This window comes from Syngnathoides biaculeatus, chromosome 23 (assembly GCF_019802595.1).
Source record: "Syngnathoides biaculeatus isolate LvHL_M chromosome 23, ASM1980259v1, whole genome shotgun sequence".
Lineage (NCBI taxonomy): Eukaryota > Metazoa > Chordata > Actinopteri > Syngnathiformes > Syngnathidae > Syngnathoides > Syngnathoides biaculeatus.
Genome location: NC_084662.1, coordinates 1,430,901 through 1,451,356, shown reverse-complemented (window position 1 = coordinate 1,451,356; position 20,456 = coordinate 1,430,901). Strand labels below are relative to the sequence as shown.

Below are 20,456 nucleotides of genomic sequence, written 5' to 3'. Positions count from 1 at the left end.
GGCAGACGACTGGTTAGTGTCTGCCTCCAAGTTCTGAGGACCAGGCTTCAAATCCCTGTGTGGAGTGTGCATGTTCTCTCTGCCCTGGGTGGATTTTCTCCAGGCACTCCAGTTTCCACCCTCTTCCAAAAAACGCACGTTAATTGAAGAGACTAAATTGCCCGTAGGAGTGAATGTAACTGTGAATGGATGTTTTTATGTTCCCTGCAATTGGCTGGCAACCAGTTCAGGGTGTACCCCGCCTCTTGCCCGAAAATAGCTGGGTTAGGCTCCAGAACTCCCACGACTCTTGTGAGCATAAGCGGCTCACAAAATAGATGGATGTTTTGTATATTTTTAATTTGTCGTGTCATGTGGTTAACTGAAAGTATAGCACTAGCATTAGATTCATGCATTTCAGTCTTATACGGCATTTGGATTGAGAGATAAAAATTAAATAGTGATTCATGTATTAATTTTATGTTAGAAAAATCAAATACTGTATTGTGTTATTTTGCTGTCTTTCATATTTATCCTAACAAGGGTCACGGGCGTACTTGTGTATATATACACACAGTACAAAGACACACACACATGCTCTGAATTCTGGAGCAAATTAAAAGTGAAATGAATTGGTCATGAAAAATGAAATGGATTCAAAGATATAGTTGGTAATATTGTTTGCTTGTTAACTGTCTTAACAGGAAAGCATGAAGTCACCCTCCACTTTGTCTAACCAGTGGGGTTCCTACTTTGTCGATGTACATAGAAGTGGTGGAAAGGACGAGGACAGCCAGAAACTGACCTGGTGCTGCCACTGCATTCACAAATACAGCACCATGGCCATCCCTAGTGTTGAGCACATAGCAAGTATGTCACACCAATTAAAACCTTGTCAACATCTGTAGTGGGAAAAGAAAAGTGGCTATTTTTAAGCTTGAGTTCAATTTGGAAAACTTTGATTGAATTGACCGCAATCTGTTACAGGTCATTGGTAGTCAAACATTTTTCCTCTTATAATGTATGCATTTGTTCCTTCCCAGTATCAAACTGTTTGTAGAAAAAAAATACATTAACCATACAGGTCACAATTCATTCAGAGCAACAAATTCAAAGCTATGTTTACAAGTGAAAATTTATGTTGAACCAAACAAAAAACATTCTTTGAAAATTTTATATTTTTGTTGAGACTTAGTTTCACACATTTACAATTGAAAGCAGATGTTTATTTACACCATATCAAAAAAAAAAATTCTCTCGAATAAAATCAGTTGTCTCCTGTTTTTAGTCAATTTAGGGTTACCAAAAATAATTTTATCTCAATGCCAAATGATGTGATGTGAGTTTTTTTTTTTAAAGACAATATTTTATTACTTTCTTCAATGACAGAAGTTAACATACATTTTATTTTGGTAACATTATTTTAAACCATCACAGTTCTGTCAAATGTTTTTGATAGCCTTTTATGGGTGTCTCACAATAGTGAGGAATATAATAATAGTTGACCAGCACGGTGGAACAGCTGTAGAACGTTGGCCTCACAGTTCTGAGAACGAGGGTTCAGTACCCACCCACCTGTGTGGAGTTTGCATATTCTCCCTGTACCTGTGTGGGTTTTCTCCAGGCACTCCGGTTTACTCCCAACCCCCCCCCCCCCCCAAAAAAAACATGCATTAATTGGAGACTCTAAATTGCCGCCACATGTGATTTGTGAGAGCGACTGTTGTCTGTCTCTGTGTCCTGTGATTGTCTGGCGACCCATTCAGGGTGTACTCCAATGACAGCTGGGATAGGCGACAGCACTCTCATGACACTCGTGAGGACCCCTTTGCACAAAAGCTTTAATTTCCTGGCTGATGTCTTGCATGTTGCTTCAGTATCGCCACATAATGTTCTTTCCCTATTATATTGTTCAGTGCTCAGTCCCTTCCTGAGCAAAACAACTGCAGCATCCCATAAGTACTGTACAAACAGTAAAGACAATATTAAAGAACGAAATCACCAAAATTCTCATAGAGAACATAAACATATACACAAATCAAAAATAAAACTTTGACTGCATAGGCCTTGCGTTATTTGCGTTGCGTAATGCTTTAGCAGACTAACCAATGGCTCATGTTGACATACTATTAGCAACATAATTTTAAATGACAGCAGAAAGTGTTCCATATATTGTCAGTTGTATCTTAATGGCATAATGCACAAGCTCTTTTATGCATCGTGGTCACGAAGGTTGGCAGCTATTCAAAAGCAATTTTCTTCAAGATAAATGAGTCTTTAAGTCACAGTTGCACATCAGTCACGACATAGGACACGAGTGTCTCATTGCCATACACTGTTATCATCTGGTTAGATTTTTTTAAGTGCATTTTTTTCTCAAAATAAGATAGGTGACAGAAGCACACAAGGGACTTTTCCAGTGGCGATCTTAAGCTCTGCCCCCTTAGCCATGTCCCACAAGCTTCGAAATTGACAATTGAACAGAACATGTTTGAAGTTGATTCTCTGTCGCGTGTTTTTTGCTAAATGCGTCAGACTTGTCCAAGAGAGTTCTCAACTTCAGCGAAGAAAATTAGTATTTGAACACCCTGCTATTTTGCAAGTTCTCCCACTTGGAAATCATGGAGGGGTCTGAAATATTCATCGTAGGTGGATGTCCACTGTGAGAGAGATAATCTAAAAAGAAAAATCCAGAAATCACAATGGATGATTTTTTTTTTTTTTTTTTTTAACAATTTGTGTGATATAGCTGCAAATAAGTATTTGAACACCGTAGAAACCCAATGTTATTTGGCACAGTAGCCTTTGTTTGCAATCACAGAGATCAAACGTTTCCTGTAGTTGTTCACCAGACTTGCACACACTGCAGGAGGGATTTTGGCCCACTCCTCCACACGGAGTTTCATCTCCCTCCCAAGATTTTCTATTGGGTTTAGGTCTGGAGACTGGCTAGGCCACACCAGAACCTTGGTATGCTTCTTACGGAGCCACTCCTTGGTTTCCTGGCTGTGTGCTTCGGGTCATTGTCATGTTGAAAGACCTTGCAACACTTCACAGTAGGGATGGTGTTTTTGTTATGGAACTCAAAATTCATCTTCCTCCCAACACGGTTAGTGGAATTATGACCAAAAAGTAAAGGTGAAGTGTCAATAGTTTTACCTGCAGGAAGCTAGCTCGTTGTTCCTTCCTTCAGACCAAGTCTGAAATGTTGATACCGACCTGACTTTCAACAGTCATATCAATCAATCACAAAAGCGTGTTTGTGCGCTGGGAGTATTTTCACATATTTTATACTCCTTTTTAGACATTATGTTCCCAACGAAGAAAGTTGTATCTCTTAGCAATGCTTTTGCAGCCAAAATAAAATCTGTTACTGTGGAAATGAAGCCCACGATCATAAAAACATCAGAGAAAGAAGAGACACCGACGAACATTAGTAAAAAGCTAGGCTTCAGTCAGTTGACTGTGATCACAATTATTAAAGACAAAGCCTGTATTTTAGCGCATGTGAACAGTTCAGTTCCGTTCCTATGTCAGATACAGTACTGATAAAACAAGGTTCTTTGATACTTGTCGAGATGGAGTGGCTACTTAGGCTGTGGATTGACGACCAGATTCTTTCGCAATAGCTCAGCACAGCCTCCCCTTTTTCTCCATCCACCTCTCAGCAGTAATGGGAAGTACAGCATCTTGTTTATTTTATCCATCCATCCAATTTCTTAGTCGCTTATCCTCACAAGGATCGCGGGAGTGCTGGAGCCTATCCCAGCTGTCAAGGGGCTTGAGGCAGGGTACACCCTGAACTGGTTGCCAGCCAATCACAGGGCACATGGAGACAGACAACACTCACAGTGGCAATCACACCTAGGGGCAATTTAGAGTGTCCAATTAATGAATATTTTTGGGATGTGGGAGGAAACTTGAGTGCCCGGAGAGAAATAAGTATTTTGACATAAATTGACTTTAATAGTGAAATTTGACTTACGAAATTCAAGTTACATGACCAGAATGGGAACGGAATTCATTCATAACCCGAGGACTTCCTGTAGTTCTCTTTGTCTTTCAAATGCAGTGAAGAAAATAAGTATTTGAACACCCTGCTATATTGCAAGTTCTCCCTCTTAGAAATCATGGAGGGTTCTGAAATTTTCATCGTAGGTCCATGTCCACTGTGAGAGAGATAATCTAAAAAGAAAAATCCAGAAATCACAATATGTGTTTTTTTAAACGAGTTATTTGTGTGATACAGCTGCAAATAAGTATTTGAACAACTGTCTATCAGCTAGAATTCTGACCATCAAAGACCTGTTAGTCCGCCTTTAAAAGTCCACGTCCCCTCCATGTATTATCCTGAATCATATGCACCTGTGTGAGGTCATTTGCTTCATAAAGACACCCATCCACCCTATACAATCGGTAAGACTCAAAATTGTAACATGGCCAAGACCAAAGAGCTGTCCAAAGACACCAGAGACAAATTTGTACAACTCCACACAACTAGAAAGGGTGAGAGAGAAATTGCCAAACAGCTTGGTAAAAAAAGGTTCACTGTTGGAGTAATCCTTGGAAAATCGAAGAAGCTAAACATGACGGTCACTCTCAGTCAAAGTGGAGCCCCATGCAAGATATCTCCTTGTGGGGTCTAAATGATCCTTAGAAACATGAGGAATCAGCACAGGACTACGTGACAGGATTTTGCCAATGACCTGAAAAGAGCTGGGACAACTGTTTCCAAGGTGACTGTTGGTAATACACTAAGACGTCATGGTTTGAAATCATGGCCATGTTGGTGAAGGAAACAGGGGTGATGAAGACGTGATGGGTAAGTATGGAATCCAGAAAAGGAACTTTGAGGGACAGATGGTGGTGGACTTTGCAAAAAGGATGGAAATAACAGTAGTGAACACTTTTTTTGAAGAAGAAGAAGAAGAAGAAGAGGCAGGAACATACGGTGGTAGAAGCAAGCAGTTGGATTACATTTTGTGCAGACAATGTAATCTGAAGGATGTTACTGACTGTAAGGTTGTGGCAGGGGAGAGTGTAGCTCGACAGCATAGGATGGTGGTTTGTCGGAGGACTCTGGTGGTGTGGAAGATTAAGAAAAAGGTTGAACAGTGTAGAGGAAGCTGAGAAAGGAAGAATGTTATGCGACCTTCCGAAAAGAGTTGAGACAAGCTCTTAAAGGAGGAGCTTCCGGAAGACTGGGCTATTACAGTTAAGGTTAGGTGAGCGAACGTGAGCCCTCCCTACTCAAGGTCCGGGGTGAAAGCCCCTTCTCTCAGGTTGGGAAGAAGGTGCATGGTCCATTCCCCTGTGGCCCATTCTGTCGGTACTTATTCGTTGCTACTGGCAGCAGGCTCCACAGTCTCGTTTCCCGTAGAACACTCCACTGTCAATCAAAGTGCATCACCATGAACAAACAAACGAGGTTTTTCAGTGTAAAAAAACAGTCAGTAATTGATTTTCAGGGGGGAAAAAAGGGTGAGGAAAAATTGAAATTACTTTCAGAAGTGTGGCCGTGAACCTCCAAGGACGCTAAACAGCACCACCAAAGTTATTGGAAATGGAAGTGGGGAGAAAGAATAAATAGACAAACCCCTTTTGAGGCCTGGAAAACACCAAAAGAAAGGCCTTTGCATTGTCAATCAGGTGGTTATAGGAGAGGGATGAAAGGAGGTTGCAAAAAAGGGGGGATAGAGAAATGGGAATTGAAAATGCAATATACAATTTCTCTCGAGAGAAAGGTCGGAGCTCCTTTGAAAATCTGGCAATGGACTTCCAAGAAAGCCGAGTCACGCAAAAAAATTGCTAATGTCAATGGAAAGAGAGGGTAGTTGGAAAAAGCTCACTCAGTAGTCTGGAGGTGGACTTCCAAGTAGGTCGAACAGCATAAAAATACTTAATGCCAATTAACAAAGTGAATAGGTATCACAACCTCCTTCAGAAGTCTGGGTGTGGACTTCCGAGGAGGGTAAACAGCGTAAAATTTGTTAATCCAAATTAAAAAGGGACTAAGTAACAAAAATTTGGGAATTAAAAAATAGCAATGCAAGTCGAAGGAAAGGAATAAGTGGTCAGGGCCACTATGGAAGTCAGGAAGTGGACTTCCAAGGAGGTCAGACAGCATAAAAATGGTTTGTATCAATTAAACGAGTGAAACACCATAAAAATATTAATACAAATTGAGACAGAAAAGAGAATGGGTCGTCAGAGCTCCTTCGATAGTCTGGCGGTGTACTTCCAAGGGCACTGAGCCGTGCAACAATAAGTAATACAAATACAACCATGTTTCCATGTTCAGGGGTGTTTCCAGCTAACCAAATTCAGACTTTATGATCAAAAAAGGAAAATCCCAAAGTCCTTTTCTGGAAAGGCCCCGCACAAACCCGGGTTATGATACAAGTGCAAATCAAAGAAATGATGGGTAGAAATCTCTATAAAAATAGAAGAGATGCAAAGTAAAGCCAATAATGTGGTTTAGACCACATTTAAGGCAGTGGTCCGTCCGTGGATCAATTGGTAGTCGGCCGCCGAAGAAATAATTTATTCATTGTATTGTATTGTATTATCCAAGTCTGAACAATTTTTTTATTTTGCTAAATGACCAGATTCTCTTGGTTACATCTCGGTCACTTGAGCGCAAGTTAACCCCACAAGCTAGCAAAATGAGTAAAAAACAGACATCTTTGGAACATTTCTTTTCAAAGGGGAAAAGGCCCAGTGAAGAAAGAGAAGAGCCTACAACTTCTAAGAAAAAGAAAGTTATTTGCCATCAAAGCACACGCCATTAACTCGTGCCTTTTTGAGGAGCTTTGTAAGGAGATGGACGTGGAGCACACACGGCTTTTCTTATTCATGGAAATAAGGTGGTTATCCAGAAGGAACTCGCTCACAAGATTCTTTAAATTAGGAGAGCCGCTGCAAATATTTCTCTCAGGAAAGAAGTCGCCACTGGCAGTGACGAGGAATGGGTTGCAAAACTTGCTTACTTTTGCAACGTATTCACCCTGCTCACTGGAAAATGTCAACAGTTTTCAAGATGGCAGATAAAGTAGCTGGATTTAAAGCCAAACTGGATTTGAGGGGACGGCGTGTGAACAGAGGGATATTTGACATGTTTCAAACATTAGTGGAAACTTTGTGTGACTGAGCCTTAATTTTCTCAGCTGGTGCACGATCACCTGTCTTAGCTATTAAGAGTTCAAGCACTACTTCCCAACCAAAAAGGTCCCACGAACTGCCTCGGGTTAGATCCGCGACCCATTTATCAACAAATGAGGTGAATCCAGCATGTCTGTGAGATCAACGGTGCCTTAAATTTGAAAATCTCTGGCATGCATTAGTCTTGGTCTCTGTCTGTTTGTTGGAACCAGTTGAGGGTTGTTGAGATTTGGCTTTTCTCCTTTCTCATTGTGTTCCCTAGAATTTGTTTACAGTGGGAGTGTGGATGATGGTCATTAGCATTTGTATTTGAGTGAGCCCTGGTGGATGTTATCCTCTTTTTTTGGGTCTTTGTGAATTTTCGTCAGTAAGTAAAACCTGCGTTGTTGTGGCTCTCTTTCCAATTAAATATTTTTGTTTCGTCATTATGAATTTATAACATTAATAATATATATTTTTAAAATAATTTCTGTAACCATTGAAATAGTGTCACAAAATATTTTTTTACAATTTCATGGAGTGGTTTTGATCTTGTAATTGTCTGTTACCTTCTAAATTGTATTGGTCTCTGCTCATGACAACCACCGCTGAGCCTTTATCTGCTGGCTTGATAACAATCTGGCATGCATGAGGTCCCTTCATGCTTTGACTTCCTGTACAGATAGATTACATTTCTCCTTGTGTGGTATGAATTGTTTTTCAATTATTTCCATATTTTCTTCTATTAGTCGGATTACTTCTTCTAACAAGTCACATTCTGAGGGGGTCAGGTAGAGGGGCCCATAAAGGGAAGTGGGTTCTCCCTATCTGAATTCTCAAAGAACCCTGCTAGTTTAATTTTTCTGTGAAAGTTTTGGAGGTCTGATTGAAGTCGCATTTTTTGGTTCTTGCCAGTGTCTAGCGATGGCACAAATGAAAGACCCTTGCTCAATAGTGTGTGTTCTGGTTCAGTTCGTGTGAAACCTTTTGTTAGCACTACATCTTGCGCAACCAAGGATGCAGTTCTATTGGCCCCTTCCCTGTGAGGGCTCAGTGGGCAGCTAAGTTTAAACATTTGGTCCAATGGGCTAACATTTGCTAACCTGTTTCTCGAGTCCAGTGGAGGTCATCGCCCTGGATTCTGAAGTGGCTTGATGGTAGGAGTGGCAAGTGCTTCATATTTTTCTGAATGTAGTTGATTGTTGTTGTTGTTGAGTAACTCAAGGTGCCTGAGGATGGTCCTCAGAAGTGCGAGACTCGCATGTGGGAGGCTCCGTCATCCTCCGGAGAGAAAAAGAAGTAGAAGAGTATGATGAGAGAATGTCGGGAGCAAAGGATGACAGGGTGATAGACATGGCGGTAGAGGGGGCGCTGTGACCAGCCTGTGCCACCGTGGCTACTGGAGGAGAATCCGAGCAGAAACTGAAAACGAAGGCTTGAGGTCCCTTTTAATATCGGGTCTGGCCGAAGTATGTCCTATGAAACTGTATGGGGGTTCCATTGGCAGGCGGTACAGGTGATTGAAGCGAAGTCACAGGGGAAAGGGCGCCTCCCGCGGCAGAAGTTGATGTGGTTGTTGAGGAGCATGAAATTCTCGTTCCCCTCTTCCGGGAGGTTGAAAGTTGACCAGTTGAACCTAGACTTATGTATAGGGGAATTTTCTCTTAACCACTCTGATGACGCCTTGCAGGTTCTTGATTGTTGTTTTCCTGGATTTGTTGGCTCTACTGTTGATCCCAAACAATAAGACCAGTTTCTCTACCAGTACATCACCCGGAGCCTGCGTCTTCTCGATGAGGTGAAGTGTCCTCCCAGGAAACAATCTATTGGCAGATTGCTATTGTAGTGTGCCTGCATAGAGTTGACATTGGAGCCCCCCATGATTACCCATTTTTTTCTTCACCTCCAAATTCCAGTCTAGTAGTTTTCACTGGCTGTTAGCATGCCTGGTGACCGGGCAGAGGTGACCTCCTCCACTCTTGTTCTGGTGGGCTTGGATCCCCTGGTCTGTTTGGTCCTTCTTGGTCTCAGTCGGTCCCGTTGGACTTTCCTGTGCTCCAATGGTGTGTCCAGGTTGGCCAGTGGTGGGTTCTCTTCTCTCTTTCTAGGAGCGGGGACCGGATCCTCTGCTGGTATCACCTCCCATTCTGCCTGGAGTTTCACAGGTCACTATTGTCTTGGAATAGTTGATGTTTCCCTGGCCGATCCACTTCAAGTTCATCCTGGCCCATCTGCTTGCAATACCAAAGGCTCCACGGTCTCTGTTCCCGTAGAACACCAGTCTCCACTCTTGATCAAAGTGCATCATCATGAACAAACAACAAGCTTTTGCTTGTAAAAAGTAATTCAGTCAGGAATTCAGTAATTGGTTTTCATGAAAAAAATATGGTGAGGAAAAAAGAAAAAACTGAGAAGTGTGGCTGCGAAGCTCCTACAAGGCTAAACAGCACCACCAGAAAAAACAGATGCAAGGTAAAGCCACTAATGTGGTTCAGTCCCGTTAAAAAAAAAAAAAAAAAAAGGATTCCAAAGTCGCTTTCTGGAGATGCCCTGAACAAACACAGGTTATAATATAAATACCAATCAAAGAAATAGTGGGTGGAACTCTCTATAACAAGAAGAGATGCAAAGTAAAGCCAATAATGTTGTTTCAACCTGTTTTAAGGGGTCTTTCCAGTGAAAAAATTCTGACTTTGTGATAAAAAAAAAAGGGGGGATCCTTTTCTGGAAAGGCCCCTGAACAAACACGGGTTATAATATTTTGGAAAAAATTCCCCCCAAATAAGAATAGTCTTACCTGTGTGCCTCAATGGACATCGGGTGGCGTACAAGAGCGGAGGTACAAAACAAAACAACGGTAAAACAGAGGGCCATGTGGTGGAAACTCAGAAAGGAAGAATGTTATGTGGCCTTTCAGAAAGAGGTGAGACAGGCTCTCGATGGACAGGAGGAGCTCCCAGAAGACTGGACTATTACAGTCAAGGTTAGGGTTAGAAAAAGTGAGACACTGAGAGGATTGAGGAGAGGCGAAAGGAGTACATTGAGATTGGACGTCGGGCACAGATAGAGGTGACGGGGGCTGAACAAGAGGCATATGACAACATGTACAGCAGGTTAGACACGAAAGGCGAAAGAATCTCAACAGGTTTGCCAGACAGAGGGATGGAGGTGGGAAGGATGTGCAAGGGTGGAGGAGGTGAAGAATGTAGAAATGGAAATGTGTTGACTGGTGCCAGCAGTGTGCTAAATAAATGGAGGGAATCCTTTGAGAAGTTGAGCCAAGAAAATGAGAGCCAAGGAAGAGTAGAAGAGGCAAGTGTAATGGACTAGGAAGCGGGAATGATTAGTAAGGAGGAACTTTGAAAGGCACTAAGGAATTTTTCATGACGAACCGGGTCTCTTGCAAACTTATGAATGGTAAATCTATCCTCCCGAGTGTTCAAGCAATGTCCAGCAATTCAACGAGCCAGCATTTCAAGTCCACTTGAGGGTGGTTCTGCCATGTACATCACTTCCTGCTTCTTCTTGAAAACAAATCCCTCGAGAGGATTTTCATGGCGGGAGTTACTAAACGCTGTACACATCAAAATCATGTTTTGTGGCGAAAAAACGCATGGGTCCATGTCCGCTGCCGTTTTTCATTAATAACGTGCTAAAAATCGTGACAGTGGCCCTTTAACTAATTTTTAATAGTTCAAGGAATAACAAATGAAATCCATTCCACAAAAATCGACTTGACATACCCAAACGCGTGTCACTACCTGTACATGCCAGGAAAAAGCCAAGTCGAGAAAACAATGACACATCTGAATAAACTGCTGGTGGGCTTTAACAGCTAATTTCATGAGAAACCAAAGGACGCTGAGAGGATTCTCAACCCCTTTGGAGTTGAAATGAAAAGCGTCATGTTGCCCAGCAACCAGGAGAATCAGCTCTGGTGGAGCTGTCATGACCGCACACGGCTAACAAAATTTATCTTTCCCTTACGACTCAAGCAGTCAATACCCCACTTCCCTTTTTCGCTACATAATTATGTGGCTTCTCAGCTCGGGTTCAGCTGAAGACCCAAAACAGAAGCAGATGAGACATTGAGCATGACCTCAGAGTTACCTTGTCAACTATAATGCCAGACTTTCTGACTCTTATCAGGAGCAAAAAAAACAACCCAAGTTGTCCCATTAATTCTGGAAAAACTCATCATGCTTCATTGTTGTTCAGTATTGAGTGTTTTCAAGCAGTGCATACAACTTAATTTAACAAAATTATTGTTTTACTCTTCATTTTTACTTTGTGTAATTGAATGTGAACTTGATTTGGAGTTTGTGCATTAAAAACGTGCACATTTATTTCTTGCATATGCAATGTCATTGAAGGTTTATTTTAGTCTTTGAATTTTTGTTTTGTATCTATTGGCAGTCATATTTAGTAATCTGTCAGGTTAATACTCCAACATATTTTCATTAAAGTGGTATGTTTAAACCTGGGTTGCAGCTTGTTTATCAGGAGGTGATGGTTGGTCTCAAAGCCTGACAAGTTGAGAACTACTGCAGTAGAGAGGGGTGAAATAGCTTCTTCCATCAGTTAGAATAGCAAATCTTGAACTCTTGATTTTCAATTCTCTGTGATGTTATGATGTAGCAATGCATAAATCACTTAATGATTGCCTCTGAAGTTCCCCACAGAAACACACAGCGAATATTGGTTCCACTTAAAATAAAACACAGTATTATAGACAAACCGCAGTCTTGCAAACACTATATTATGAATCGCTATATATATATATATATTATATATATATATATATATATATATATATTATGAATTTATAATATTAAGTTAAATGTAAGACTTAACTCAAAACAGATTTTTATAGCAGATACAGCAACAAAGCTCATTATAGCCATTTTGTGATTTCATCAGACCACAGGAAATGTATCCAAGATTTAAAGTCTTAGTTCTTGTGTACATTTGCAAACTGTAATCGTGCTTTTCATGTTTCTTTTGGAAAAATGGGTTCTTCGTGGAAGAGTGGCCTTCCAGCCTGTCTTTACAGTAACGTATTTTCACGACTATATGGCACACTTAAGTCTTGAATTTTCTCCAAAACGGACAGGGCGCCTTATAATGCGGGAGCACCTCTTACGTGATCCGTTGTCCAAAATTTTTAACCAACTGGAAGCATTTCCTGCTGACACGCTAGTTATATAAAGGGAAAGCGGACCAGTGAGAGGACAGTATGTGTAAGTTACAGGAGAAAGTGTGGGCGTGGAGAGGACGCTAAAGGCATCCCTCCCAGAAGGTACCTAATGCTGGTATTTGTTTTGTGATAAACAACATAGCTATGGCAACAACAAAGAGATATGCTTACAAAGAACAAACTACTGCCCTGAATAAACAAGTGCAGGTAATGAACTCTGAGCTTGCCGTTATACTGGGAGCTTACATGGTGAGGTGGCTCCAAGCTGGAAGAGCATGATGAGCAATGGATTAATTCACTAAGAACAAACGATCGCCATGAAAAAAAAAAAAAACAAGGAACCACCTTCATTCGCTGGACATCACCGTGAACAAAATAAAGGGAAATTGTGAGCGATGTGGGAGCGATGGATGACAAATGCCAAACACAACGTTATTAAGAAGCAGCTCCGGGCGTTTTACGCCACAATTTTTGAAAGGATTGTGGATGCTTGGGCTAACATGTCTGTTTCCACTTGAGGAAGAAGGAAAACGAGCTTTGCCAAGTGGAGAAGACAAAGCTGAATTTCCATGGAAAGAAGATGAGGTGGCCCAAGTTGAAAGAACAACACGAGTAATGGATTCATTAACAAAGAACAAACAATCGCAGTGAAAGAAAAACTACATTCGCTGGACAACGACATGAACAGGGTAAGCAAAGTGAAGTGGGCTATACCATATACGCAGTGAGTTCGGTTGTACTTTATTAACGTATTTAATAATAATATTCATACACACACACACACACACATATATATATATATATATATATATATATATATATATATATATATATATATATATATATATATAGCGATTCTAGTTTAAAGTATACAGTAGCATGCATGCACGCTATTTAAAAAGGCACCCGGAGGGAAATTGCAAACACGCTACCGTATGGTTTTGGCTAATATATATATATATATATATATATATATATATACACAAAAAATGAAAATAAAATAAAAATGAAGGTGCAATTGTGCCTCACTGTCTTGCGAGTGCCACCCTGCCTGCGCCTAAAAATACAGTGCGCCTTGTACATGTGTTAAATACTGGAATTGCACCCGCATCTGAGGATTTATCTTTTAATATGGTGTGTCTTATAGTCGTGAAAATACGGTACTCATTTCACTGTGGATAATGTTATAATCTTACCAGCTTCAGCCAGCATCTTCAAAAGGTTTTTACCTTTTATTCTTGGAATGATATCCATATTTTGGATCGGAGGACATTCATCTCTCGGACACAGAACGCGTCTGCTTCCTGAGCCGTATGATGGCTAGACCTTTACATAGCATTTACTGCATATTTGCTTGTAATTGTATGAACAAATGTTGGTGGCACCTTCAAGCATGTGGAAATTGCACCCAAGGATGAATGTTTTATTTTATGTTTTATTTTTTCTTTCCCATGATGTTACACAAAGAAGTGAGTTGTTCCAGATGTTCCTAGTTCACATACATCAACTGATGTGTCTAATTAACTCAAATGTTAATATATCTGTGACTCAGAAGCTTCCAATAAAATATCATATGAGTTTTTTCAAACTGTTAAAAGCTGCAGTCATCTTACTTTATGTGCTGTAAAAAAAAAAAAAAAAACTCAGCAATCTTTGACCCCATTTTTTGCTTGTAATTTGAGATACAATAAACCACCGTGCCTAAGGAAAAAAAAAAACATAAGAGATAACTTGCAAGTTTTCAATAATTTGTGGTGCATTCATAGGCCAATTTATCACAGGTATAATCCCTCTAACTCACAATGAAATCTAATTTCAAACTGATAACAATTAGGGATATATTTTCTTAGAGTGACACAACTCCTCATTTTTGTGCAAGTGCAGAGCTCACTGAACTTTTGTCAATTTGGCAAACGTGCCAAGCTGGACATTTCAGCGTAGGGAAGTTGTGCTCTGTGAGAATCTCCTTGTGGCATGATAATTTGATGACAGAAACTACACTTATTTCTGCCTGCTGAGATCGTGTCTATTTCCGATGACTGACAAGGGGGGGGGGGGTAAATTTATGAGGTCCCCAGACATTTAACTTCCCAGCGATTATCACCAGCTCATTTGGTGTTTAATATGGGTGCCCGCTCACATTTTCTGTTGCCACACCATCCAAGAGCAGTGGAAACGCATGACTGACTGAGATTATACATCGTCTTCTTCCACACACGTCTCAATGCGAGACTGTCATTGCACCATTTCTAAAGGGAATGCGAAGAGAGGCTTTGATTGGGCAGATTTGAAGTCAGCCACAGCAATGCAGATGTCCCTCTTGAAGATGGAGTGGGCTGCATTGATCCAGGAAATTATAAAAACCAGCTCTAACCCACCTTCACGCAAAGCTAAGCCACAGGTGGCATCAGGTTATGCCATTCACAAAAATAGATCCCTATGTATATTTGTAACACTCCATTACAACTTGGGTGCTTTTCCAGGATAGCACGGTAACAAGTCAGTGTGAGGTCATTTTAGTAAATCCGTTACAGTACTTACGATATTTTCCGGACGACAAGCCACTATTTCTTTCAGGCACCGAGAAACCTGCAGCCTGTTATCCAATGCAGTTAAAATGTTTATTTTCACTGGCGGCCATCAATAAACCCACAAGAAAAACTTTTTTGAACGTATTTGTTAAACATGTACTTTCTCTATAGTTCCCCAGTTTACGGGCATGCGCAGTTGTACAAAAAGTCTGTACAAAAAGTCGATGAATCTCCTTCAGATGTTTGTAGAAGAAGAGGAATCTCCGTTTTGTGTAAAAAGACGATCATCCAGGCACGTTAAAGAAGAGGACACTCCCTATAGCGTTTATAAAAAGACCACGAAGAAGACTGCTAGTTTTCCATGCGCTGGAAGCAAAATGCAGCAGGACATGCACAAATGTAGGATATTTTTATCTTTCACACGATCATCATGGAGAATCCAAAAAGAAAAGCATATGATTCAAGTTTAAAGCCATTTATCTCTCCATCCAGGAGGGAAATCGTTTTTTGTTTGTTTGACATTAGCTAAGCAATAGTGAGGCATTGGAGATGGCAGCGTGAGGCACTAAAGCAGTGCCAAAAGACAAAGGCTTTCCAGGGTCATAAGAGCAGATGATGTGAACTTGAAAATGTTCTTTAGGACTGGGTGAACACATAGAGCAGATGGTCAAGTTGTATCCACCGTGCAGATTCGACTGAAAGCTAAAAAAAATCACAGGCAAAATGTGTGTTGAAGGTTTTTTACATGGACCGTTGGTGTTTTTGTTTCATGAAAAAGTTTGTCTATCAGTGTGCATACAACAATCTTGTCAGCAGTTTCCTCCCGACTGTGAGGAAAAAGTTGCAACTTTCCAGTAATTTCTTGCGTCAAAAATAGCAGAGGATTGCGTCGAAACAGACAAAATTATTACTATGGATGAAGTGCCCTTGAACATTCAATCTGGCTCTAACTTGAACTATGAACAAGACAGGAGCGTTATCCGTTATGGTGAAAACAACTGGCCAAGAGTGAATACACTTCATGTGTGCTTTGAGTTGCACCACTTCTGGACAAAAACGTCCACCACTGGTGAGTTGTAAGGGGATCACTTTTCCAAAGAAAAACTCGCAAAAGGCAGACTCGTTAAAGTTAACAAAAAAAAGGATGTATAATGGAAAGCTGAGTGACTTGAATGGGTGACAGTCGGCGCCAGGAAGGATTGTTTTTCACTGAAAAAAAACGTTGCTTGTTTTAGACTGTATAAGGGCCCACACGTAACAGATTCTATGAAACAGCCATGAAGACATCAAACTGTATTCCAGCTGTGATTTCCTGAGGTACAACAAAGTTTTTGTAGCCACTAGACATCAGCGTGAATCGTGCTTTTAATATAGAACTCTGTTGAGTGGGATGCTTGGATGAGCAGCAGGATGAAGTCCTTTTACAAACTTAGTCGTATGTGAAGATCATCCTTCTCTGACATATTTCAGTGGCTTTTAAATCTGTTGTGTGTTGTGAGTTGTGTGAAAGAATCCATCAACGGATTTATAGAGGCTGGACTGCTACCAGAGGAGAACACAACTTTAGTGGTAACTGTGCCTCTAGATGAAAATGACGAGAGTGACAGAAACACTGAAGTGCTGTGTAAGGGAGACATTCTGAGGTTCTTAAACTCCGATGCTGAAGAAGACTTTAGCGGTTTCAGTGAACAGAAGGACGAATAAAAGCAGGTTTTTGTGTTACAGTCAAACCAGGTATGTGAATAAAAATTTAAAAAGTCTTTGTGTACGTGTGCACGCGTGTGTATATCCATTATGTTCACAAGATACGGGCAGATTTTGTATATATCCACAGTGCGTGGTCCACCGTGGTTCATGTATAGAAAACAAAAATAACGCTACACACAGTGGGTGCTGCCTATTAATCGGTGTGTGCTGTTGTCCAGAAAACACGGTAATCGGCAATCTCAACAAAAACATCTGAAGTTTGGCAACAGGTCTGATTCATTACTGTTGGTGTGTGACAGCTTGTATATGTGCTGAATAATTTTTAATACTCTTCTTCTTTTAGATCTCCCTCTGGATTATAAATTTCCCAGGTTTTCTCCAGATAAACCGTGCACAACTGGATACTTCCCAAAGCCCCCAGATTCTTTGCTAAACAGATGCAAAAGTCTGACCTGAAGAGGAAGTACCTTTATAACAGACTCATCTTTACTTTATCCCTCTGCTTCTTGAGTTTTCTGTTTCTCCACTTACACCCGTAGTTCCCCATCAAACCCAAAAACCTGTGTGGAGCATATATTCCCCACCATTAATGAATCTTTCAGAAAACATGATGGATTTGATGTAAGATATAGTGTCTGTCTAACTGTTTAATCAGGCCTGTATTTCGACGCTGTTGTGTAGTTTACCAAACATGAGAATGCAACATAGCGTGGGTTTCTGTCTGAGTACAGTTGTTCCTTGTCTTGCGAGTATCATTTTTTTCCTTGACCCCAATTGTAATGCCAATCACTCGCATCTCAGATCATCTTTCCATTTTGAAATACATGGGAATGCCATTAATGTGATCGAGCTACCCACCCGGCAATAATTACAATTTTTTACAGAGCATAAAGAATAACATGCCCCGGAGTATTGATTATTTGTCTGCATATGTTGCTGCACAGTTTATGTTCAAATATCCATTATATAAAGGTTTATAGGTGCTGCAACATCGATGCTAGTTTCGATAGTCCGTCGACAGCATTTTGTACTCTGCATTAGCAAATTATTGGGTGCACATTGGCTAATTTCTCCAAAAACCCGTAAGTTGGGTCACTTGTAAGTTGAGGTACCACTGTATGTGTTTATTTATGTAGTGTAATTAACTGTGGAAAATGTTGTCATATATTTCAAATTTTAAAGGAAAATATGTCCAGAGGTAATTACTTTAATGAAGTTTTCACTTACTCAAATCCCAGGCTGTTTGCAGGTGTTTTTGTTTCAGTATGTGTTCATCACTGTTATTTTTAAGTGTGCTTTGATTTAATTTTTTGATGTCTTTTTGTACCTTTCAGAATAAGGTGTAACATCTGTTTCCTATGGAGGTTTTGTGGAAATTGTAGATATTGGTCATAGTGTTATTAAAAGAATGTACGATGTTTCAATAAAAAACAATGAATGTGAAAAAAATGTGCTAGTTTACTGTATCCCACCATGATTATAATGAGTACTATTATTATTATTGTAAAAACAACGTTCATATCCTGTTTTGTTTGATTATTTCCTGTGCAGAATTTTCCCTGTGTTGAAATCCCCAGGTGCTGATCAGTCGGTGGAGCGATGCAGCTACTGGTGATTTGTCATCAGCAGTGTATTAAAGCATGAAAGAACCAGGAGGAAAATGCCAAATTTGTAATGAGCCAGCGGCACGGGGGCAGACCCAAATGCAGGACTCTGAGATGAAAGCATGGTGTTGAGCGTGGTTTTATTCAAAGTCATGGTCATACACAGTGCAGCAGTCCAAGAAGGCCGCGGTCCAAAAACGAGAAACAAGATCCGATGACGATGAGGCAAACTGTGGAGCATAACAAAAATTTGAATGGAGGCTCAGTGTAACAAAGGGTTGCTCTACACCAAACTTGCAATTTGCGCACAGTAGCGGAGTAAACCAGGATGCGGTGATGCATACGCACTAACACAAAGCATTGAACTGGCAAATGCTGATGACACATTCCAAACTTAAATGCATGTTCGAATTAGAGTCCAATGGAAAACAGGTGTGCCAGCAGCCAGAGCTGGTGTGACAGTCTGAACGATCCCGGTGCTGAAAAATCTCCTTGTGATCAATGCGCATGCGCGTATACAGTGAAGAAAATAAGTATTTGAACAAATCGAAAATCAAATCAAATCAAAAGCCTTTAATGTCATACGCTGTGCATACAACGAAATGATGAGTGCTTCTCCACAAGGTGCAATACAATAGAATAAAAATTGAAGAACATCTTGGGTAAAAAAAACAGATAAAACATCAAGACACAGTTACTGCTAAAATAAATAAATGCACAAAAGTGCTGTTGCATAAAATTCCATTACAGTACTGTTATTTAAGTGGTTTGATTTCAAGGAATTGATGGTTCTGGGGAAAAAGCTGTCCTTGAATCTGGTTGTCCATGTTTTGTGGGACCTGTACCACCTGCCAGAGGGCAACAGGTTAAACAGGTTACGAACAGGATTTGAAGAGTCCTTTACAATAGTAGTGGCTCTGCTGTGATAGCGGTAGTTGGCAATGTTCTCTAGGGAGTACAGAGAGTAGCCAGTGATCTTCTGTGCACTGTTGACCAGTCTTTGCAGAGCTTTCCTGTCCGCTGCTGTGCATCCAGCATACCACACTGCTATCCAGTATGTGAGGATTCTCTCCACAGTGGTTCTGTAGAAGGCCTGCAGCAGCTTAGCTTCCAAGTTGTTCTTCCTGAGCACTCTCAGGAAGTGGAGTTGCTGCTAGGCCTTTTTCACCACCACAGTGCTATTTACAGTCCTAGTGAGTTTGTCCGTGATGTAGACTCCCAGAAATATGAAGGAGTCGACCCTCTTCACACTCCCTATTGATGAACGCTGGGACTGGGTCGACGCCCTTTGTCTTTGTGGTGTTCAGTGTAAGGTTGTTTGCAGAGCACCACTTTGACAATTTACCAATCTCGTCTCTGTAGGCAGACTCACGTCTTTCTGAGATGAGACAGATCATGGTGGGGTCATCAGCAAACTTCATAATGGAGTTGCTTGGATGGACTGGTATGCAGTCGTATGTGTACAGAGTATAGCAGAGGGGTCAGTACACAGCCTTGGGGGACCCAGTACTGAGGGTGATTGGACGATTTGTGAGGAAGTTTTTAATCCATCACCAGATGGAAGGAGATAGTCCAAAGAGGGAGAGTTTGTCAACCAAAATGCCTGGGATGAGGGTATTTAAGGCTGAACTAAAGTCTATGAAAAGCATCCTGATATAGTTCCCTTGGCGTTCCAGGTGGCTCAGTGCAGTGTGGAGAGCTATTGTGGTGGACCGGTTTCCTCTGGAGGCAAACTGGTAGGGGTCGAGTGAGGATGGAAGTGAGACCCTTATGTGGCATGCAACCAGCCTCTCAGAGCACTTCATGATCAGAGGAGTGAGTGTAACAGGCTTGTAATCATTTAGACCAGGGGTGCCCGGACTTTTTTTTTTTTTACCCCAAGATCTACTTTTCAAGCAGCCAGGCTGGGTTTCTTTGCTCTACGTTGTCCACTGATCTAAAAAAAAAAAAAAAAGACTGGATGGCTCATTGGCCATCCGCCATTTTGATACTCCCAAAACAACCGACTTGTGCAGTGACCGATGAATTGCGTTAATCGCCAGTTTCGTGGCTGTGAGAACACATTCCACAGGTGAGTTAGAACGATTTACTTTGACAGTGTTAAAGTTTGTTTGAAAAGGGTTTTTATTTTCTGATGAGCTTAATTCACTGTAACAAAGTTTTGTTTACATTTGTTGTTGTTCACTGTTCACACGCTGCTTCACCTTTATACGCTGACAGTTTTTCGCAAAAAAGCGATGTAAATATTTTCCCAAACTTCATCAATGGATAATCAGGAAAAAACACTTTCTGTGAATT

General features: G+C 40.9%; 1 protein-coding gene across 7 annotated transcripts in view; it reads left to right on the top strand.

Annotated features, from left to right (window-relative positions):
- Positions 1–17,837, top strand: part of nt5dc1 (5'-nucleotidase domain containing 1) — a 66,245-nt gene extending 48,408 nt beyond the window's left edge. For 5 of the 7 annotated variants that reach the window (XM_061811736.1, XM_061811734.1, XM_061811732.1 and 2 more), the window contains 3 exons: positions 684–849; positions 12,840–13,005; positions 16,898–17,837. In XM_061811736.1, coding sequence (XP_061667720.1) covers positions 684–849; positions 12,840–12,967 — 294 coding nt within the window. In that variant the 3' untranslated portion in view covers positions 12,968–13,005; positions 16,898–17,837. The remainder of the gene's footprint in view (positions 1–683; positions 850–12,839; positions 13,006–16,897) is intronic. The other 2 variants (XM_061811733.1, XM_061811731.1) reach the window with 1 other exon arrangement.
- Positions 17,838–20,456: the final 2,619 nt, after the last annotated feature.